Source organism: Bidens hawaiensis, unplaced genomic scaffold, assembly GCF_021521415.1.
Source record: "Bidens hawaiensis isolate Kalapana, Puna unplaced genomic scaffold, B.hawaiensis_p1.1 tig00020995_1, whole genome shotgun sequence".
Classification (NCBI taxonomy): Eukaryota; Viridiplantae; Streptophyta; class Magnoliopsida; order Asterales; family Asteraceae; genus Bidens; species Bidens hawaiensis.
In genome coordinates this window covers 177,268-201,809 of record NW_027493242.1, presented here as the reverse complement: position 1 = coordinate 201,809, position 24,542 = coordinate 177,268, and the positions used below count along the sequence as shown (strand labels likewise).

General features: G+C 35.5%; 1 protein-coding gene across 1 annotated transcript; it reads right to left on the bottom strand.

The window, feature by feature from the left end:
- Positions 1-4,199: 4,199 nt before the first annotated feature.
- Positions 4,200-5,667, bottom strand: LOC143562401 (trihelix transcription factor ENAP2-like). Its single transcript, XM_077050214.1, has 2 exons — positions 4,820-5,667; positions 4,200-4,415 (listed from the first exon to the last, which is right to left on the bottom strand). Exons 1-2 carry the CDS (start codon positions 5,649-5,651, stop codon positions 4,393-4,395), a joined length of 855 nt encoding a protein of 284 aa, XP_076906329.1. The 5' UTR covers positions 5,652-5,667; the 3' UTR covers positions 4,200-4,392.
- Positions 5,668-24,542: the final 18,875 nt, after the last annotated feature.

Sequence of the window (24,542 nt, the reverse complement as noted above, 5' to 3'; positions counted from 1 at the left end):
TGGGAGAAGGATTGGGCCAAACACATTTTTTTATCTGTTAGTTTATATTACTATCTATATTGAAAAAGTATAAATAACAATGGTAATGGGATTTGATGATATACCTAATTACCCGATAATATAAACTCGAAACTCGTTTACCCGATAATATAACTGACATGAATTTCCTTTTTTTTTATATTAAGTACACATGGTATATAATATACCCAATTATATTTTAATTCCTACTAACCTATTTTACTTGAAGTATATACGGTATATAATACATCCGATTTATTTTAATTATATGTGGTATATAATATACCTGACAACATATCAAAAATCCGCAGATATACCTGATATTCAACTAGATAATTACCCAATAGATACATGATGCCGGGCCGATGTTTAGAAACGGGTAAGAGAAATTTTTTTATCAGGTTTGAAGTTTTGGGATAGTCTAAACTCGTCTTAGAGTCAACTCGCAAAATGATTCATACGATAACTAGCCAGGTGTCCGCACGATGCAGCGGTGTACGCGACCAATGTTAGTACGCGCGCAACCCGGCGATGGTATGCATTTAACGTGGTCAAACGTGTAACCAGTGTTGGTAAGCGCATCACACAATGCCTAAATGCGAGCTACCCAGTATGTGTATACAATATCATCCGCATAACGGATGCCTGAACGTGCGTTACGGGTGACAAAAATCAAGAAACAAAGATGAAATGTAGAGTAATTTCAAATAAACCGCTTTTTAACACATGTTTTGACGCGAAACCCGTTCCGACGTAGTTTTAACTTGAAGCCCATTTTGACCTGAACCCATCCCGACCCGAATCAAATCAACCATCAGCCGAACCTGCCCGACTCATTGCTGGTAGAAACTGGTAATCACATCATATGTTCGTTTTAAAACTAATAAACTACAACAATATCATACTCAAATTAAAAGGAAACACTCGTTTTTATGGTGTAATTGTTTCAAAAAAATATTAAGATGTGAAAAAGTTATGGAAGTTTAAAAGTCGTGGGAGTAGTTTCTTTAGAATTAGGAGGAAAATGTAACTATTATTCAAATTAATAAAATTTAACCAAAATTAAAGGGTAAAATTAAAACTTGTAACTATTTTTAATAAATTTAAAACAACATGAGATTTAAAGTTATAAAGACTATTTTACTCTTATTTAAAATAATATCATATGATTTGTAAGTTGTAAACTCTTAAAAATTTGCTCTTTATGAGATTCTTTTAAAGGTATACTTTTGCTTACTTTTAGTGCTTGCTATCTATTTTATTTTACTTGGCCACAATAACTGATTGTAATACTTTGTATTTAATACTTGGCCATAATACCTTATTGTAATACTTTGTATTTAAAAATTATAATTTAAAGCCGAATCTAATGTATACATAAATTATTGTCTTCATCCGTAGCTTTTGCTACAAGTAACAATATAAAAGTTACTTCAAACATATTAATAACCCTTAAAATAAACCCAGAATTAAAAATACTTGACCTCATCGTCAAATATCTTATCAGAGAAGATATCAACTTGAATCCGAACATGAAAAGAAAAAAAATTGGGAAGAAAACCGTTCTCTTAACCGGCTCCTATAAAAAAAATAAAGAATTAGGTGTTACAATACCTGACCCAGAATTATACCATAATTTATGTTCGGATTCAAGTTGATATCTTCTCTGATAAGATATTTGACGATGAGGTCAAGTATTTTTAATTCTGGGTTTATTTTAAGGGTTATTAATATGTTTGTATACCGTGTCACACCCCGATCAAAGGCGGCGGAATATGCCAAGGCGTAACGTATTGATTGCACAGTAGCTCAAAAGACACTAATTAAAGCGACAATAAATATTTAACTTCATTAACATTAAACACGTACACAAGTTCAATAATCGTAATAAATATATCACAATTTTGTTATTTGAATAGATATCCTAAGGTCAAACTATTGTCTTCAATCTTGAATAATATCAACTACTTGTACCTGTAACATGTATAAAAATAAAGTTTGTCAACACGAATGTTGGTGAGAATACATAAGTTTTAGTTATATATATATATAGAGAGAGAGAGAGATAAATCACAATTCTTATGAAAATATAAACAACTAAATAGATGTGGACCCGTTCTTGTTGATACGAAATCAAAGTACTTAGTAAAATGTATGATCATTCTAGATGAGGATAGATGAGGATGAGATACCAACTACCAAACATAAAATAAACAATTAAACACATAGAGCATTATCATAGAGCATGCAATAATCACACATAAACATATATTGAATTGTGTTTTGAATAGATGTAAAAATAAAATATTAATAAAATTGAATAAGGTATACATGCTACTCCAAAAATAAAAAAAGATGGAAAAAGGGGTATGTAAACTCACCTTTGAGATTAAAGCCAAACTTGAAATGACAACCGAAAGCGCGTTAAAGAAAATGAACGATCGATCCCCACGAACTATAAATAAACAAAATATAATAATTAAAAACTAAGGGGATTGTAAATTTTAAAGAATACTAAATAAAATTAATAAATAATAATATTATAACAAGGAAATATCAAAAAGGAAGATGAAATACAAAATCAGTTTTTTTGAATGGAAATTGTTCTGTTTTGTTTAAGGTATTTAAAATATCAAACAATTTTGTTTTATCAAAACTTTCCAGTCTACTAAATTAGAATGTTTTGAACAACTTTGATTTGAAAAGGTTTTAAAATTCGTAACCTAAATAGGTCAAAACAGCCATGTAAATCAGAAGGTACGACTCTGCGTACTGTTTATAAAATATTGATTGTGAATTCATACGAATGAATTAGAATACGTAAAAATAGTTTTTAGAACCGTATTTCAATGAAGTACATCATAGAATTTGGTATTGCACTTTTTCAGTTTGCTATGAACAAGATATACCTCTTTCTTTAACAACTATATCTAATGTCAAAACTGAAATATTACTAAAAGTAATATTTTAATGATTTTGAAAAGGATTATGATGAAATAAAATTATGGACTTTTTTGGATATGATTATATAACATTTATGAGCATATATCATCAAAAATCCTTGGATCCTTTGAATAAAAAATAAATATTCAAAACAGATAAATAAAGATGTAAGAACGTTTCAAGTGTGACATTCGTGTAATCGATCATCTCCTTGTGTTCTTTGTCTCATTCACCCTATACACCTTGGTGTATGGACTATGTGGATTCCTAGACATGATTATGGTCATGTGACCATTTGATTAACTAGTATGAACAAGAATTAAAATAAATAGAAATAAGATGAAGAAGACTTGAATAATTAAAATCCTACCTTTGAAGTGAAAAAAATAATCTCTTGAACTTGTCAAAGAGTGGTGCAAGAATGAAAGGGGTGGGAGTGAGTTCTTATTTATACTAAAATAAGGAGGTTATTCTTTAGAATGTTTTAATGATAAAATTAATTAGAAGAGTGATTTGGGGGATGAAGGTTTGACCAAAATTTGAATGGTGTAGGAAGATATTTTTCATCTTTTAAAAATAAATAACTTTAGGTAAAAATAAATGTGATATAACTAGATTAAAATGATTTACGTTGGTTATGCATCAATAATGTTATTTATGTGATATTTGAATAAAGAAAAATCACGAGTATTATAATTTTTATTTATATACATATTAGTAATGGTTAATATCATTAAATAACTTTATGAAAGAAAACTATTACATATGAAATTTGTAACATGTGAGTATAAGTATAATTAACCGAATCACATCAAATAATAAAATGGGCCGGTTTAACAAACACAATACAAATAATATAAATTTACGAATATCACATGAAATACATAAAATACATGAAACGAAACTGGATATATATATATTTATAAACAAAATTGAAAATTTAAGCGAGTCGGGTTTTCGGGTCCGAAAATTGACGAATGTTACATACCGGGTTGTAACCCTGTTATTTGAAACCCGTTCCAACCTAATTATACCATAGTTGATGGCGAACCGATGAAAACCCAAAATGAAACTAGAACCAGAACCCAACTTAAGCAATCACTTTGTTGATTGCTTTTCTCTTGGAAAAAAAGAAAAAAGAAAAGCCTTATATAATATATACACTTCATTTGAATCTACTAAAACTGTTAGAAGAGAAATGGACACTGAATGTAAAAAAGTAAAAACATAAACATGTCAACATCATTTTTATGTAAAAACAAAAACCATTCACAATCCCTAGATTGCCACCATCATATAACCAAAACATGCTCCAACAGGTACTGTTTCTTCAGAACATAAACACTAACCTAAGCTTTACCTAAACCACATTAACCATCTTGTTACATAACTTATGTGCATCAACCAGTAAACGTAACCCATCGCCTCAGCTCATGCTAGCCGACTCATCACTTCTGCACACCAACATAATCATTATTAGAATACAATTTACACATCATTCAACATACCAGCTAAAAAAAACAAGCTTCACAAAGTATACAACATGGTGAAATTGAAATAAATCTTGGGTAACAGAAGAGCAGCCACAGATGAGATTAAAAAGATGAACAAATACATATATCCAAAATACGGTGATGGAACTTTGTTTATAGTTCATTAAGTCATCAAATACTCAAAAAAAACTTGGATTTAAAAAGTGTGAAGCACACAAAAACGACATGGTTTAAACCGTAGCGCGGCAGGAGGCATAATAATAATAAGGCACAGGCCTTTTGCCCAAATGTGCTTCCTATCCTAAGGAAAAAGAGGCAGGGTGGTGTACTATGTTCACCCACAACAAATACACGATACAACTGACCTGGATGTGAACCGGTCTTCAACTTCCTCAACTGCACCTGGGACTCCATCAACAACTTCATCCTCTCAAGCTCTAAATCCTTGGTGAACTGCATCCTCTGCTTCTCCAACTCCACCATCTGCCGTTGCTTCCACGACTCCACCCGAGCGTACACGTCCGCAAACCTCCCAATCGCCTCCGCCAACTGTCCGTACGGGTCATCCTTCCGACTCCGTTTCCGATATCCGCCGCTCGACGACTTATCGGAATCGCCGGCCGCCATGAAGGGGAAATTCCGCCGGAAAACCGACGGCGGCGGCCGTTTCGACCGGCGCCCCACCGGCACCGACGACGGCGGCGGCGGAAGCGGGAGCGGGGTTTTCGCCATGGGCATCCGTTTCGCCGTCGCCGGAGTTTTGGGTTTCACCGGCGGTGGCGGTTTGAAGGTAGATCCGTTGACGGAATCAAGCGGCGAGAAAAAGGGCCACGGCGAGGTGTAGTTATCGGAACCCAGTTGCAAAACCAAACCCTTTTCGACTTTATACTTCTTCTTCAAAGTATCGATTCGGTTCTTGCACTGTACGTCAGTCCGGCGAGCTTTCTTGACGTGGCCGTGACGGGCGTTGACGGCGTCAGCGACTTCCTGCCAGTGTTGTTGACGGAGACTGCCGGTGTTGAGTTTGAGGATCTTATCTCCCCAAGACTCGATTAAGGTGAAGGTGGCGGCCTCCGACCAGCAGTCGTCTCTGACAGGCGGTGGTTTGTGTTTGGGTTTGGGTTTGGTTTCCAATTGGTGGCTGGTGGTGGAGTTGCCGTCGGAGGATGGGTGGGTGGTTGGGGATTGACCGGACATAATTTTTTTGAGGGTTGTTTCTGATCGATGAGAGAAGGCTTTTTTGTTCTTTTTTTAAATAAACGGTTTTCACAAATATTTGGGCCCAACTCCGACTCGTTTAATGATGTTCTCAGGATTTGAGAACTGATTTTATTGTAAATAAACAGGTCACGGGTCTAATCGGTTTGTGTTTCGTGTGTATTACCCTATTTACATTATGAGTAAATGGATTAGTTAAGCAAGACCCGACCCGAGCTGGACCCATTTAATGGTATTCTTAGACTCGGGACCCAACGTTATTGTAAATAACCGAGTATGATTCGGTTCGGGTCTCGTGGTGTTACCTGGTTTATGCTCGCCCCCACGTGTCTCTATGCGCGTTCTTGCGGTCAATTCAAGTAGCGTTAACCGACACCATTTATGAAAGTCGTGCTGCTGATGCTTTGAGAGTTACTTGCACAAATGGTTTTGGTAGTACAATCATATTATATGATCAATAATTTAATTTCGAAACGTATACGTATTATATGATATGATTTATGTTGTAAAATATTGATTTCAATAAAATCTTTTACTTGGGTAACTTTAATAGTTGAGCGGTAAAAACTATCATCTTGTCATTGCTTATTTAAATATGTAATATATTGATATCAAGAAAATCTTTTACTTGGTAATTTTAATGGTTGGGTGGTAAAAACTATCATCTTGTCATTGCTTATCTAGTAGATATATGTAACTTATTTTTGTAAAAGTAATGACTTAATTAGAGCAGATTACACAAATGGTTCATAGAGTATTTTCGCATTGTAAATTTATTTGTTTGTATGTAAAATACGTATATGGTCCCTTTGCTCACCCAGTGTGACTACTTTGGCATGTTTACTACTTGTTAAATCCCGGTTAAATGACATTTTACCTGAGTAATGAAGAAAATTGAACCTCTTCCTCTTATTTTTCATCTTTATCCAAACTCTAAATATGTTATCAACTTATGGAACATATCTTACACATCCATGTGTTTATACTTTGCTCATGTTATATTATTATTAGAACTAGCTTTAGAACCCGTGTCATACACGGGACTATTCAAATTCAAAAACAGAAATTAATTTAAACAATAATTACATAATGTGTGTAAAAAATTGATTACATTTATACTTCCACCAATGCTACATGAATACAGAAGTTTTGCATTTACAATTTATAAATTTATAAAAGTCTCTTTGTACACAACTTTTACAGTTGTGCTGATAATTTTTCATCTTTATATAATATTCGTAGTTTTAGGTGTCTTATGATTGTTTATTAATAATAAATGTATAAATTGTATCTTCATTTCAAAAGTAATGGTTATTTAATTGTATTTATTAAGTACCTATAAAGTTAACTGTAACTTAAAAATTGTTTATCGATCTTACAAACTTTATTTCAATATACATTGTTGAATAAATTAACCTTACTATAATCTAAGGAATTTCAAATGTTTTCATTTAAATAGTTATTTTCTTCAAAAATGTAAGATCATTTGCGATTAGCAAGGGTTAGGTTAAACGTATCCTCTTGTGTACTTGTCATACCCCATTCCCTAAACTTTTAGGGGGTGTTTGTTTTTCTTCAAACATCTTCAAGAGAGCTAAGGTCTGCAGGCACACAGACATTACCCTTGAAGACTGTTTGTTTTTTTTTCTTAAAAAAGGTCTGAAATTATCTTATTTCATCTTAAAAGAAAAGCAAGAAAACATTGCTTAAAACATCTTCAAAAAAAAATCCTACTCCTCTCCCTTTGCAGCCACCCTCTCATCCACTCCTCTCACCACCGTCCGCCACCACCACCATCCACCACCACCCACCGTACGCTACCCCCACCCCCCGCCGCCACTACCCACCGTTCGCCGCCACTACCACCATCCACCACCACTACCCCCCGTCCGCCACCACCACCCATCACCACCACCGTTCACCACCCACCACAACCGTTCATCACCACCACCCACTGTCGGACGCCATCACCGTCAACTACCACTGTCCATCACCACCACCCACCACCACCGTCCACCACCCGTCAAAACCGTCCATCACCACCACCATCCACTGCCACTACCCACTGTCCACCACCACCACCGTTCACCGCCTACCACAGTCCTCTACCACCACCCACTTCTATAGTTCGTACACCACCACTCACTTCCACTCGTTATGCAGACATCCAGTTTATAAAACAAACAGTATTATATTTTTGCAGATATTTTCAGATTGCAGACGTTCAGACCACATCTTCAGTTGCAGATATAAAATCAGATGAAATCAGATTACAGACAGTTTTTGTCTTCAAAAACAAACATCACCTTAGTTTCTTCAACAAATTCATTTGACATATTATTACCCTTTAATATTTTTAGTCATTTCAAGTCTTTATTAAAATATCAAATCAAATACTATAAAGTTTATTATTATTTTTTTTTTCATTTTCTATCTTTTGTGTTATTGTTCTTTATCAAAATAATAATATTTATTATCATTATAAGATGTATTTAATAAATAATGATATAACGTCTTTATAAAAACGATAAAATGTTTTGTTTATGTTTATCTTATCGTATGCCTCACATCTGACAAAAAAGTCATTTAAATATTTTTGATAGGTTTAAATGAGTGTTGCTAAACGTACCCCCCGTTCCTTCATTTTTAGTAAACGTGCCCACTCCCTCAACTTTTACATTAATACTATTTAAACTTTTATTTTCATTCTTTGTCATTTGGTCATCTTTTATTATCATCATTAATTAAAAGAAAGTTTTTTTTAATTATTTAAATAGATTTTCTTTTCCTCTTTTTTCATATTTTAATTTTTTTTTTGTTTTTTTAGATAACAAAAATTGTTTAATACTTTTAGAGTGAGTTTTTTTAAAATAATTTTTAGAGATAGTTTACTTTAAGAAAGAAACACATTTTTTTTATCAATAAAATAGATTAAACAACATAAGACTTGATCAACAATTTAGTTCTTTTCTCATGTGATATTAATTTCATGCATTTAAACGGGTTGGAGTTAAATTTAGATTTAGTGATGATATAAATCGTTAAATTTATAACAATAGCTGAGGGGAATTTAACATCATAAAACATATTTGGATACATTTATTTATTCATTTAAATGGTGACCATAGTTTGATTATTTTGGTTGAAATGTTCACGAATTTGAATATCATTATGATTAAAAAATAAATAAAATATCTAACCAAATTAATTTTTCAACAAATTTAAATGATGAACAATGTTATAATCTGTATTTATAGCATTAATAAAAACCACACAAACATATCATTATAATTATAAGAGACTAATAGGATAAATTTAACATACGTGTGAACATGTTTAAAAAAAACATTAATTTTATCAACATAACCCATTTACAAAAAATTCTGAGATGACCAACAGTAGCAGTTCCTATGTCACCCAAACTTTCATAGATATTAATTTTGTCCCTGGATCAAATGCCGTAATAGAATTTGACCCGAAAAAATTTGATAAGATAACGCGACAGACCCAACCCCTTTCTGATATGAAACTGAAACAGAATCAAGAACGTGACCCGTTTGCAACCCGTAGATCCAGAATTGATCCGTTTGAACTATTACTCATTAACGTTTTGTTGTGACACCAAAAGTTCCCTTCATAAACCTGCACGCAAATAATCTGTACACGGAAAGGGTTGACCCATACTTGTCCAAACTCCAAACACTGCAGCCCTTAAATGCCATAGTATGATCCAAACCTGCAACTTTTCGTTTAAAATTTGAATAAAAAACTTATGCCCAATATATACCTCGTGGCCAACTATAACCCAAAGAAAAGAACAAAAACCAGAATCACAATGCTGAGTCGTTTGGAAACAAATAACCAGTAAATGACTGAATCTGATTTCCGAAACTAATCCGAACCTACACTACAACTTGGTGTGTAACCAGTTAATGAACAAATCTGAAAATACCATCATTGTCCTTGATAAAATCCACACTTTCACTCATTTCACAGCCTCTTTTTAACTAATTCTGCAACAAACTTGACCCGCAAACCGTTTCACACACAATCTGATTCGCAATCCACACAAAATGCAACTCTAAAACTGATTCGAAGTAGCCAAACATCCATGAACACAAAAATAAATGACCCAAATCAACTTGACACTAAACTGTGATTGGTTTGACCTATGAGCAGTTATCAATTAATTTCTGATCTGAAAAAAAAATAAGTTCACAAATCAGCACTCAGTTGCAAATCAAATATGCAATCTATAGCATCCAGAAAAAAAAACAATTACATATTATACTGTGTTTGCAACAATTTGTTTAATGTCTAATCTACCCCTTGTTCCAATTAGATCATTGTAGTACCATAGCTTATAATTTTTAATTTACAAACAGAAACAATGATTCATTTTATTTGCAGCTTATTACATTGGTCTAATCCCATAAGAAGTTCATCTATTACATATTACAAAATAATCACTAATCAAAACGAAAGTCAAAAACCAACCATAATGAGCTTGATGTTCGTAACAATAGCAAACAGAATACACCACAGCAAACACATAACGTTACCAATCGGTTTGTTGTAAAAACACCCTATTCTCTTCAGATTTCATATAAAGTTTTGATTTTTAGTGGACATAAAACATCTGAAAAAAAAAATATTTAAGATCAGAGATGGTCCCTCAATTTTGTCACACAACTAACCAAATAAAAAAGAAAAGCTATACATACCTGTAAATCAAGGGACGATGATAGCATGTGAACACGTTCGTGCTACAGTTTGCCCCTTGATGAGCAATCGACAGATGATAAAAGATTGATGAGCGTCCAAAAGAAAAAGCCGAGAGAGATGGGTACGAAATTTGGTGATTAGGGTTTCACGTATAAGGGAAGTGTTAGAAGAGAGAACCGAATAGGGTTAAGGGTCATAAAAGATCCGGAGGGTGTGATGTAGGCACACCGTACCTCTATTCAAAGGAATAAAGAGGTGGCTTCCAGAGAGACCCTCGACTCTAAGTACATGTGTATGAAACAAAATAAAGGAAATCAAAGTTTAACAGTTATATAAAAACTACTACTAATTATAATAATATTAATAATAAGATCACAGTTTAACAGCTATATAAAAGCTAATAATATTTAATAATAATAATAATATATGTAAGGGAAATACCATTATGGTATGTGACCTAAATAAGTTAAGTCTAAGCCCTAAGGTTTTCAAATCTCTCTAAAAATCCTTAATTTTATAACTACTTCTCCAAGAATTCCTATCCTCAACCATGTCCTCGGAGAGGTTTAGGTCTATCAAATCATGCCTAATCCTCTCATCCCAAGTCAATTTCGGTCGTCCTCTACCCCTCCTCCCCTCTATAGTAATGTTTTCTACGGATCTAACAGGATTCGTCGTCTGTCTTCTCTTTACATGTCCAAACCATCTCAATCTCCACTCTCTTATCTTGTCTGCTATGTTCGCCACCCCTAATCTCTCGCGAAACACAACGTTTCTTATTCGGTCTGGCCTTGTGTGCCCACACATCCAACGTAGCATTCTCATTTCTGCTACCCTCCATCTTCCGCACTTGTGCCTTCTTGATGGCCCAACAATCTGTTCCATATAGCATTGCAGGTCTAACTGCCACCCTATAGAATTTTCCCTTTAGTTTAGTCGGGAAACTCTTGTCGCACAATATACCTGTGGCTGCTTTCCATCTACACCATCCTACCTGAACTCGGTGGGTAACATCACTGTCTAATTCCCCATCGCTCTGTACAAATGATCCTAAATACTTGAACTTCGTTACCTGCGGGACCACCTGCCCTTCCATTGTGATCTGTGCGTCTTCATTGTCGTTTATCCCACCAAAATCACAGTGGAGGTACTCCGTCTTAGATCGGCTAATTTTTAAACCTTTTGTCTCTAAGGTTGTTCGCCACTCCTCAAGCCTCATGTTTAGATCTTGTTTTTTCTCAGCAAGTAACACAATATCGTCTGCGAACATCATGCACCACGGGAGAGTCCCCTGAATCGACTTTGACAACTCATCCAAGACTACTGCAAAAAGAAACGGGCTCAACGCTGACCCCTGGTGAAGACCTACCTCTAATTGGTCGATATCTAAAAGCTAAATCCCTTTGAAATAAGGTCTTTAGATGTCAGGGTGGTTGTAATGAATTTCGATTGTTAGTTTTTGGTGTTGGTCGTGGTTAATGGCTGCATTGCTATATTAGAAGCTTCACTTTGCCGTTGCTCATGACATAAGAGGTTGATCGAAGTGGGTTGTAACATCATATTTTATTGGTCTATTATGTATATGTGATTTTCATGGGTTATGGCCGGAGTAATAAAGGACCAAACCAATCTTACAATTGTGAAATATTAAATACTAATCTCGTAAATTCGTTTTTCATCCCAATTTGGTTAGTTGTGGATGTCACGTGACGTGTGCTATCTCCGTTTGCACAAATAATTTGCCCTCAACCTTTTTAGCTGCTTTTGTTGTTTACGACTTTCCTTGAAAAAATTACACCCCATGGTTTCTTCCCATCATATTTCTCCATATATCTCATAGCAAAAATACCACAATCTATTCCATTATTTTTTGTTCTCCATCCCATATTCACCCTATTGATTGTTGCTATTTAGATTTGCTGAGCAATGGGGTGTTTGATTGTATTAAGATACATGCAAAAGACGTTTCTCTAAACAAAATAGAAAGAAATTTAAGTATTATGACAATTATTATAACACGTATGTATGATTTTTGGGTAAAAGGTATATATGTTTACCAATATATCAGGAGTCTTTCCGTATCTTTCTTCAAAATTCTCTGTAATTGCTTTTGATTTGTCTTCTAAGCTTTTAAACTTTGCATTAGCTGGTATTTCTTGATTTGCACTGTTGTCAAGTAATTTTATCACTCCTGTTTGAAGATTGAAGGTAACCACAAAGAAATGATCGTGTTGTAGAATTGGCACGAGCATTATTGCAATCTCCTTGAGTGACATGATTCCAAACATTGCCATTTGTTTTTCGATGCTGTCTGAAAACACATCCAGTCTTTGTTTGTCTGTGTAACCCCTTGACTCAACATAATCGTCACTTTTCTGTATAATAATTAAAATGCAGATGATTAAAGCGTTTATTGAGCGTTTTATAATAGTACAAATAAAGTAGATTAATTTGTACCAGCACAGTGCTTGAAGCAAAGAATCTGAACGGTGATGCTGCATATTTTTTCTTTTCTTCATAGTTCATTAGTTCAATGAATGCATCCATTGCATTGGTGGTTATATAAATGTCAGGACAGTAGCTTTCAAAGATCACCATGAACGATTATGTGTGAGTGGACTTATAGACCTCCTCCCAAATGTCTTCAAGACAAAAAAATATATACTCTGAAATTATTTCTTCATCTTCTGTGACACTAGTGTATACGTCAACCTCTCTCAGAAGGTATGGAGATTTCAGTGTAATGAGGTTATCATTTGTTGACAATCCGGTGTCAACTGTTAAACATAAAACAACTCATTTTAAATTTGATTGAAAATAATTGTAACTATAATTAAATACCTTCAACCCATTTTGTGTTTAATTTATAAGTAAATACCATCTTTAGCCCACTCAGCCACTGTATTAACAACTTTATCAATATCTACGCATGAGACATTGTTTTCTTGACCTGCATCACCTGCATCATTTTTTACGATAGCCTGCAACATGCTTCACATTATCAGTACAAGAAAAAGACATGTTTCTTGAAACGTTGTATAAACTGAAGGCTCCACTAGGGTATTGTTCTAACTTCTCTAGTTTGGTGAATCTTAAAGAAAGGAAGCTACAAGACCTTAAATCACATGATTATCACATGCTTATGCAATAGTTTCTGCCCCTTGCAATACGGTCCATCATGCCAGAACCAATGAGAAATGCTATAATCAGGCTTTGTTTTTTTTTCAAGTCAATTTGTAGCAATGAAATCATTGTAGACGAGCTTGATAAGATGCATGAAGAGCAAATAGTTACACTGTGCCTGCTGGAGAAGTACTTTCCTCCATCATTTTTTGATGTCATGGTTCACTTAACCGTGCACCTTGTCAGAGAGATAAAATTATGTGGGCCACCATGCTTTCATTGGATTTATCCCATTGAAAGGTGTATGAAGGTTATCAAAGGGCATGTGCGAAACAAAACTTATCCAGAAGGGTGCATTGCTGAGGAGAACATTGCAGAAGAAACAATCGAGTTTCTCAGTAAATTAATTCCAAAAAAACATTAAGAGTACTGTTGGTATTCCACATGATAAGCATGATGATAATGGGGAGACAATTTCTGTCACAGGCGCTAAATCAGTTGAAGTTTCTCCTGATAAGTAGTGCTGGTTTTCCTACAAAACATTATCAACTCATTTTATAAAAAAAAGACCATTATGCCCTTCTTTTCACTAACCCGCATACCAAAATTGTACCCTCCATACTCGGATCTTTGACCAAAGCATTTGTGGGTCTTAAACTTTGAAGAAGCCATTGAACAAATAAAATTCAGTTTTGAAAAAACCCTTCTAAACTCAATGCCATCACCAGTAACCTAATTTAAGATCTGGTGATGGCATTGAGTTTTGGAAGGGATTTTATCAAAATTTAAGATCTTTGGGAAGTTTAAGATCTGTGGAAACCTTAGATGTTTTCTGCTTGGCCAAGTTTGGAATTCACATAGCATATATATAAGCGTAATAAATTTCAGTCAGAAGTTTTATCGCAGTCATTAAAGTCAAAATAATTGGTTGTTGAGTAACTGCATACTACCTGTCAAAATGGTATCCACACGTTTTGTAAACGCTCACAAGCTAATTAATTTTGAAATTAATTACATTTATGCCTACTACTGTCAAAAATCTTGGAAATATATTTATGTAATGATAGCCTACATTAAAGTTAATTAAAATAAAAAAACTATATCTAGTACACTTTAAAAACACTTACTAGAAATATTGGTTGTTTTAATACTATTACTATATCTATTACGCTTTAAATACGCTTACTAGAAATATTGGTCGTTTTTAATACTATTACTATAGTACGCTTTAAATACGCTTACTAGAAATATTGGTTGTTTTTGTTTTAATACTATTAATATATTTATTACACACATTCAAACATCAAGTGTAATGCAGAATAACCAAAAATATATTAATTATATTTATAGTTAATACTTAAATTACATTACATTATAAAAAACTAACACCTAGCATCAGATTCCAATTCTGAATCTACATCAATATTAATACTAGTTCTATTAATATATATATATATATATATATATATATATATATATATATATATATATATAAATGACAGGCACGTTTAGGCTCGCGAGCCGGCTCGAGCTCGATAACTGATATAAAATACATGTATGCAGCATCATCAACACAGTTAATTATAGGATAACCGAAATATATTAATAATTAATTTACATGCATTACAATATTAATATAAAAAAACTAAATACTAATTATAAAAACTAAGTCCTACAATCAGATTCCATATCTGAATCTGTCATCTGATCATTCTCTTCTGGAGTAAGAGAGGGCATGATCCTCTCCCACATGCCGTCCGAGGTGTAGGTGGAGTCCTTTACCCTTTGCAGGTGAAGGTGCACCTCAGTACGGAATGTCCCATAAGCGGACACAGCCTTGAAGTCCTCGATTCCGTTCAACCCGATCCAGGCGACCTCAATGCCCCGGGCTTCCATCACAATGCTGAAATAATCAGCAGTGTTGTACCCAAGAAACCTAACCATTCGGTTAAGTTGTTGGTACCGAAAGGTTAGAGGATTGACATAGTCAACATACCTCACCCTTTGATTATTCCGGACGATGCCGGAATCAAAGTGGAAAACAAAGGTGAAGAAGGTGGGGTCGTAGTAGATGGGTGGAGCCTCACCCTGTTCTCGTACAATCCAATTTGCCGGCGCCATAATATTTTCAGAAACCATGAAGAAGATGGTGAAGAAGGCGATGGGTTGATTGTAATTTGCTGGAATATTGGAGGCGATGTGGGGGTTATCAGAAACCATGAGTGGTATTTAAACACAATCATCGGAAACCGGTACATCTCCATGACAATTTAAAATTGGCGGCACAAGGAAACTGGAAAGGCAATGATTACTTGGCCACTCGTCAATTTACCGTGTGGCCATTCATTACGTTTGGACACACTTAAAAATATTTTAGCGTGACCATTTATCACTTATAGCCAAACATAATAAGTGTATCCGTGACAATAAAAAACTTAGAAAAAATAAAATTAAAATACTCTTTGGTCACACAACCTCGTATAAGTGGCCATTAATTACATTTGGACACAATTAAAAATATTTAAGTGTGACCATTTATCACTTATAGCCACACATAATAAGTGTATCTGTAACAATAAAAAACTTAGGAAAAATAAAACTAAACTACTCTTTGGTCACACAACCTCGTATAAGTGGTCATATATTTTAAGCGTTTTAGCCACATTACAAATAAATACAATGGTTGTTCGTCATATTTTGCCACATTATTAAAAATGTGGCTAACAAATGTGACGTTAGGTCACACAACGTAATATAAGTGGCTATATCTTTACCTTTTAGACACATCTCTTATCAATACAGTAGCCGTTCGTCACATTTGGCCACACTATTAAAACATGTGGCGTTAAATGTCACAGTTTTCCCTTAGAGTGTGGATAATACATGTGTTTTTGGTCACATGTATCAAAGATCAAACAAACTATGACTGTAGGTCACATTTCGCCACACATTTTTATAATGTGGCTAGCTTATGTCACAGTTTTTTTTTTTCAAAGTGTGGCGAAAAGTACCCGAGTAGGTATAGAATGGTCACATGAAGAAAAACATGTGTGGCCAACACTAGTCTGGAAGGTTTTCAAACATGGTCAAAGACCTTTTAGCCACTCATTTAAGCCGAAGTGCGGCAAATCGCCCAGACCACATGTGTAGCTAAAAGGAGATTTTCACGTAGTGTTAAAACCCCCAATGCCCATGTGGTGATGAGGTGACACTGTGGAGGGCTTAAAGCCCCACCATCATAGTAAACAACCTTAATGAAAACCTCCATAATCACCCCACAAAAGTGGTAATGGCAAGCATTTCTACATTCAATGCCATGATTTAGCGCAAAAGCCGAATTTCATGGTTTAAACTTCTCATTTAAAATATTTAAAACAACATTTCTACACTCAAATCCTCAAAATATACTATGTATAAATTTCGGGCTTATTTACCTGCTCCTCGTTTTGACTTTATTTGGTCATATATCTTTTATAATGCTTTAATATCAATTTACTCATTTCCTTGTATACAACTATTTTAGTGGAGCTAATATTGTAAATCTTTCTTTTAATATTTGTACCTTTTATTCTAGAAATTAAAAGACAAAACTATTGATAGCAAAATTTACATGGTATCAGAGCAAAGATCCTAAACCGCTCAAAGAAAACAAACCCTAAAAGAAAGGAAATAAAAGAAAAGAAAAACTATCGCCCAACTCAGCAGCCATGACTGATGGAAAGAAAAAAAGAAGAAATCCATGCCAGAACCAACACACCATCCTATATTCACGCTTCCGTAAGTAGTAAACCAATCCAAAGTTTACGGAAATCGACTCCGACTCGAGCCCAATACCAGGTTTGAACACCGAACAATATCATGCACCCTTGAGCCACCTTATAGGAAAGGGAGATGGGGATGATCCACCACTAACAGCCAACATGGAGGTTAAGGGTAATCAAGGTGACGATTGGATAATTTGATTCGGGTTGCACCGAACATATAACACATCAAGCCGAATGCTAGAAGGTAAAATGGTATCCATTCATGAGTCTCCTGTTATGATACCAAATGGTGATTCCATACCTGTTGAAGGTAAGGGTAATTGTCGTTTGCCAAACAGGACCACTATAAAAGGGTTCTAAGATGTACCAAATTTAAAATGTAATATTTTATTTGTAAGCCATTTGGCAAACGACCAACAATGCTCCGTAACATTTTTCCCATAATTTTGCTACATGAAAGACTTCCGATCGAGGAAATTGATTGGAGTAGGTAAATGCAAGAGCGGACTCTATTGGATCGAGATGGTAAAGAATAAGAGGAAGGAAATGATGTCAACGACCGACATATGACACAAAATACTAGGTCATACTTCTAGAAATATACTTTCTCGTTGATTTTGTTAAGAATGTTTCTTTTAAAATTGTGGACTGTGACTCGTGTGCTAAGGCTAAACATAATCACCCTTTCAAATAAGTTCTATTAAAATCAAGGAATTCTCTGATTTGGTTCATTGTGATATATGGGGAAGGTATGGACATCCGTCACTTTCAGGGGCACATTATTTTTTAACAATCTTGGATGACTATAGTCGATCCGTTTGGAATTTTCTTCTGAAAAATAATTTTGAAGCAGGTGACTGATTGTATAATAAACTTTCACAAAATGGCTAAAACCCAATTTGGAAAGTTAATTAAAAGGATTCTTTGTGACAAGGGGGGAGAATTTATTTCAAACCGAATGAACTATTTTTATGTCGAGCAATGAATAATGGTTGAAACGAGTTGCTCTCACACGCCACAACAAAATGGTGTCGTGGAATGCAATCATATGCACTTACTCGAAACTGCACGAGCCCTTAGATTTGAGGCAAATTTGCCAACAAGATTTTGGGGAGAGTGCGTCATGACTGCGGCCTATATAATCAATCGTCTTCCTTCAAAGGCCATTGACACCCATTTGAAATCCTATTCGAATGAAAGCCCGATTATAAACACATGAAGGTTTTTGGATATCTTGCCTATTTTCGAAACACCGACACCAATTGAGACAAAATAGGGAAACCCGGAGTATTTTTGGGTTACCCACCGGGAACAAAAGGATACAAAATTTATGGCATCGTTAACAATAAAATTGTGGTATCAAAGGATGTAAAGTTTGCTGCATACAATTTTCTTTATGGCAACTCTAAACCCATTGATAAAGAGGAAAACAAAAAACTCTTTGATTTCTCCCATCGGTATTACAAAATAGTCAATGAAGTCACAAAGGAGATAAGAGATCAAGTTAGTGACTCACCACCAAATGAAACAAATATTAAACCATGATGTCACTACAGAATTTGAAAATGAAAGTGAGCTTGATAATGTTGGTCCATCTATTGATGGGAAATTCCACACACAAGAGGGCTACCAAGATATGGACACCCAAATTTAAGCCCATATTGAAACAAACTGTCAAGCCGAGCCTATCACATAAAATGAAATAGGTTAGGAGGGTCGGGAAAATTACCAGGAAACAAAGGGTCAGAACCAGCCCCCAACGAATAGATGATTTTGTCGTTGACTTACCACCATCCATGGATCGTACTTTACCCGCTACCGATCAAGACCGCTCAATGACGATGATACACTCGCTTGCTAATTTTATTTCCTATAGAAGTTTTACTAATACTCAAAAAGCTATTTTGGCGGCCATCGGTTCGAATGATGAGCCAAAGTTTTTAAACAAAGCTGTTCAGAATGAGCACTGGAGAGAGGCCATAAAAAAGAAATCAAAGCCTTGGAAGAAAATGGAATATGGACTCTTAAGGAGTTGCCGTTGGGAAAACGAGCCATAGACTCGAAATGGGTATATAAGGTGAAGTACAAGCCTAATGGTGAAATAGAAAGGTATCAGTCGAGGCTTGTTGATAAGGGATTTACACAGTTGGAAGGGGTTGACTTCCATGACAGGTTTGCCCCACTTGCCAAGCTCATCACGGTCCAAACCCTCCTAGCCGTAGCGGTAAAGAAAGATTCACTCATTCATCAGTTAGATGTGAATAACGCCTTCCTGCATGGGGATCTTGATATTCACAGTATACATGAAGATCCCACAAGGCTTTAACAAAGGACAAGAGAACAAATTTTGTAGGTTAAGGAGGTCGCTATATAGATTAATACAAGCCTCTCGGAACTGATACCAAAAAATTCACTTCGGCTCTCCTAGCACTTGGTTTCAAACAATCGAAGGCAGATTATTCTCTCTTAATTTGCAAAGAAGGGAACTCTTTTGTAGCCGCCTTGATATCTGTGGATGATTCAATCATTGTTGGAAATAGCGCTTCAAAAATCAATGAAATGAAGGTTTATCTCAATTTGAAGTTTAACATCAAAGACCTTGGGAATTTTAAGTACTTCATAGGGATTGAAGTAGCCTGAACAAAAGAGGGTTTGGTTCTTAGTCAATGAAAGTACAATCCTAATATATCAAAGGATTGTGGGGTACTAGGGTCTCGACCTAGTGCTTTTCCTATGAAGCAAAATATGAAATTGGGAAAAGACGACGAGGAAACGAGGGTAGGTGCAAACCAATATAGGTGTCTCGTTGGAAGGTTGCTCTACTTACAAGTAACTCGACCGGGCATTGTTTACTCCGTAAAAGTGTTGTAAGGCCCCGTTACCGGTGCCCTACATTGGACGTTGGACTTACTCATAAACACAGTTCTAAATATCAGAGTTAAATAAAATTTTCGCGGAACATTAAAACTTCAAAGAACATTTCAAGTCATTACAAAAACTCGTCTCATCTTTTGTATTTCAAACATAAACATCATTTAAATAAAACGTCACAGGTCTTTGGATGCCAGCTTTTTATTCTCCCACCATGTGTTCTCCTTAAGCTAGCTGTCTCATCCTACGCACCTGCGTACATACTAAAAGTCAGCTACACTGAGTGAGTTCTAGTTAATCTGGTAACTTACCATACAACCATTACATGCACTTAGATATATACATATGTGTCCGGAGACACATAGTCGTTCATCTAACCTGCTCACCTCATTGCTAACCTCTTTACTGCCCCTACACCTTAGCCACTTGATTATGGAAGCACATTGAGGCTTGCCTTCCCACGTACTTACGTATTGCCACTTATTTAACGAAGGCACGTAGATGGTTGCCCTCCCATGTACTATCGTGGTGCCACTTAATAACGAAGACACGTATAGGCTTACCCTATCACGTACTATCGTCATGCCACTTACACCCTTACCAACTTGTTACCACTTCTACCACACTCTAACTCGACTTGCCTACAACACAATTCTTATTGTTGCATCAGTTACATAATAAACAAGTCACAACATAACATTTTTACACACTGCTTATTACCTAGCAATCATTCCCTTTGGCGATACGTGCAATATCCGAAGATCGTTCACGCACCAACAAACATTACTTTCCCTGTCGATACGTGCAATATCCAAAGATCGTTCACACATCGACAAACATCTATTCATAACATCTCTATATATATATATTACGTCAAACATTATAGCATACAATTACCACTTAAGGTAAGTGTATTCACACTTCACATCGAGTATGCACACAGCCCGTAAAAAACATAACAAGGAAGTTGGGCTAGAAACCCTGGCAGCGGGGTTCTAGGGGCGGCAGCCCCTGGCAGGGTCCAAGGGGCAGAGCCCCTGGCTGGCTTTTATAACGTTGAGGGACCTTCCTGTCATTCTTTCAAAGTCTACTTCGTTATCCAGTTCGTTAACGAAGGAGGCTCCTTCGTTAATCGTTAACGAATTGGCTTTTATAACGAATTGATCCATATAACAAACTACTGATAATTCGTTAATTCCCTTAACAAATGGGCATGACGAATTATATATTGCTAGTTCGTTATCCCCCCCCCCCCTTTAACAAATTACTGCTAGTTCGTTATTTCTCCATTAACGAATTACTGCTAGTTCGTTATTCCCCCCTTAACGAATTACTGCTAGTTCGTCATTTCCCCCTAATGAATTAGGGTTAGGTCAGAAAACATTCTCTGACATTCCCCGCTTTTCCAGCGCCGTCATCACCGGAAAAACCGAGAACTCGCCGGAAAAGCGAGATCTCACTCGTTTTCCACCGTTTTTCGTCCCGTTCGACCCAGATCTGAGCTAGGGTGACACTTAAGCTCATTTTTTGATCGTTTTATACCCGATTCCATCCGGGTGTCATGACTTTAATGGTTTAGGGTACCGGCTCGTCGTTTCGCGACTAGATCTAGCGGGTTTGGATCCATAAAATATCATACTATCATTACCTCGGGCCGGGATTGGTTTCTTGGTTTCGGCTAGAGAAAGAGAGAATAAGAGAGAGAGCTTAAGTGTGTGTTTTGGGTGGTGTATGGAATGGGTGAATGGATTTAATGGATAATTAAGGTATTTATATCATGGGTGCTGATACTGGAAACGGGAATTATATTATTATCCATCTACTATATCAATTTTATTCTTCCTAAGTAAATAATATATTAAATATTATTTATAGAAATTTCGGAATGTTACAAGTGTTAAGTCAATTTGTTTCCGACCCGCGTCAAAGTCACATGGAAGCGGCCACTAGGATTTTGAGATACTTAAAAACCTAACCCATGGCAAGGCATTCTATTGCCAAAGGAAGGAGGATAAGACATTATAGCCTATAGTAACTTTATTGGCTCGGGTGTCCCTTTTCAAAGAGGTCGAGAACATGTTACTTATTACTCTTTGGAGGAGCACCAATTTCGTGGAAATCTAAAAAACAAACCGTGGTCTCTCGATCCTCGGCTGAAGCAGAATACCGTGCAATGTCAACCACCGTAAGTGAAACTCTATGGATGTGTTGGCTGTTAAGGGAACTTAATCTACACCAAAGCCAACTGACCCAACTGTTTTGTGACAATCAAGCCGTTAGACATATAGCGAACAACCTAGTTTATCATGAACGCACAAAGCATGTTGAGATGGATTGTTTTTTTGTTCGTGAACTGGTTGAGTCAAAAGAAATTAAACCAAAGGATGTTTCTACAAAATCCCAGTCGCCGATGATGTATATAAAATTATACATCTTTTTAGCATCAAATAATCTCTAAAAATTGCAACTTCTATCAAATAATATAGTTCAAATAGCTACTTGTCATGTTAAAATGTATTTTCAGGTAAACCCAAGCCTCAAATGAAGAAATGAAAGAAAAACCAAAGGAATGTCAAAGAAAACCCAAGAAAACCCAGAAACACGCGCCCATGCTTCGTGGAACACGCCCCCATGCTTTCCTTTGCAAGAAAAGACAAAAAATCTGCAAGAAAAGACAAAATACTGGACAGCTGGACACGGGACCGTGCCCCAGTAGGCGTGGAGCCGTGGTCACCTTTCAGAAAAGACAAAAGAAAATATAATAAAACACCAAAAACACGGGGCCGTGCCTCATGAAGCACGCCCCCGTGGTGATTCATCATGTACGATCTGGCAGAGCATTAAATGCGAGGGGATAGATAGACACGGGGGCATGCCTACTAAGGCACGGGGCTGTGTCTGGTTGTCCAGACATCCTATAATTAGTGGAGCATGTTGAACTCTTTTGGTGTGCTTGAAGAACACTTTCATACGGGTTTCTCTTATAAAAACACCCACTTTGCACTCATATTGAAGGTCTCGTGGAGAGTTTGAAGGCTTGGAGGTTATCATCACCATCATCCATCATCATCATCATCCATCACCATTGAAGAAGGAAGATTCATCCACATTTGGTTAGATTGTTCTAGTTTGATCAGGTGTTTGACATCTTCATCTCATTTGATGATCATAACCATGCTCATTATGAGATAAACTCCATTTACCATGGTTATATAAAACATGTGATTTAGTTTGGTAAAGTCCATGGTTATTTTGCAATTATCCTTTGATGAAAAATGTTTTATCACTTTAACTCAACAAATCAAGGTTGATATTTAACAATCATTCATAATTCACTCATATTCTTGGAGACTAGAAATGGTAAAAGAATACCTTGATAATTTATTCAAGATAAAACATGGATCCATATATTGTACTTATAATTGATGAGATATAAGCTATTGTAACACCCCGGCTAAAGCGGAATACGCCCGAGTGTGACGTACAGATTTCTCAAAACACATTTGACACTATTAAGTGACAATATTATCATTAATTCATTTAAACATCTACACAAGTTTGTAACAAGAAATACGAGGTAAATACAAGAACAATTAATAACTTGTCCATTTATTAATATAACCTAAGTTCTAGTGTCTTCGTCACGGCAACATACTCTACATAAGGTACCTGCAGCATATATATAAAATAAAGGTAAGCTATTTGAATAGTTAGTGAGCTTCCATAGTTTGATATAAGTACAGAAAAATCATACAATCCATGAACAAGTGTAAATGAACAAGTAAGGTCCTTTCCAGTTGGGATTGTGCACGACGTACTCAGATAAGCGCAAGTAATATATTTTTCAATTGGTAACAACCAATGTTCTCATATAGGGGGTCCCTATTCCAATAATAACATCAAGGTCCTGAGTGCATAGAGGGGCGTATGATCATACTTATTGAGAAAACCATGAGCAAGTACTCTTTGAGCAAGTAAGCAAATACACATACAAGTCCATGTAACGAGTTGTAGTTTGTAAATAATAAATAAACGAAATTGTAATGTTGATAGGATATATATGCTACCCCCAAAATATGTAAAAGCATTAAAAAGGGTGTGTGAAAAACTCACCTTGAAGTTGAAGACAAACTTGAAATAAAACCAAAGTGCGCAAATGAAACCGAAGCAATTGAACGTCACGAACTAGAATTAAAAGTACAAAATTAATTATTACTAACGACTTAAAAAGTAAATAGATCGGGCTGTCGGGAATTAGAAGTGTTAAATGTATATTTTATAATGGAGTTGGATATTATAATAGGATTTTATACATTAACAATTTTAACAAATTTATTAATAAATTATTAATTTAATATTAGTTTACATTACGAGTTTAAACAGGACT

What these genes read in the sequence shown, in the direction of transcription:
- LOC143562401 (XM_077050214.1), bottom strand. Translation starts at nt 5,651, where the DNA reads ATGTCCGGTCAATCCCCAACCACCCACCCATCCTCCGACGGCAACTCC. An exon ending in GAAGACCGGTTCACATCCAG is followed by an intron (nt 4,416 to 4,819) that starts GTCAGTTGTATC and finishes GTTGGTGTGCAG; the next exon opens with AAGTGATGAGTCGGCTAGCA.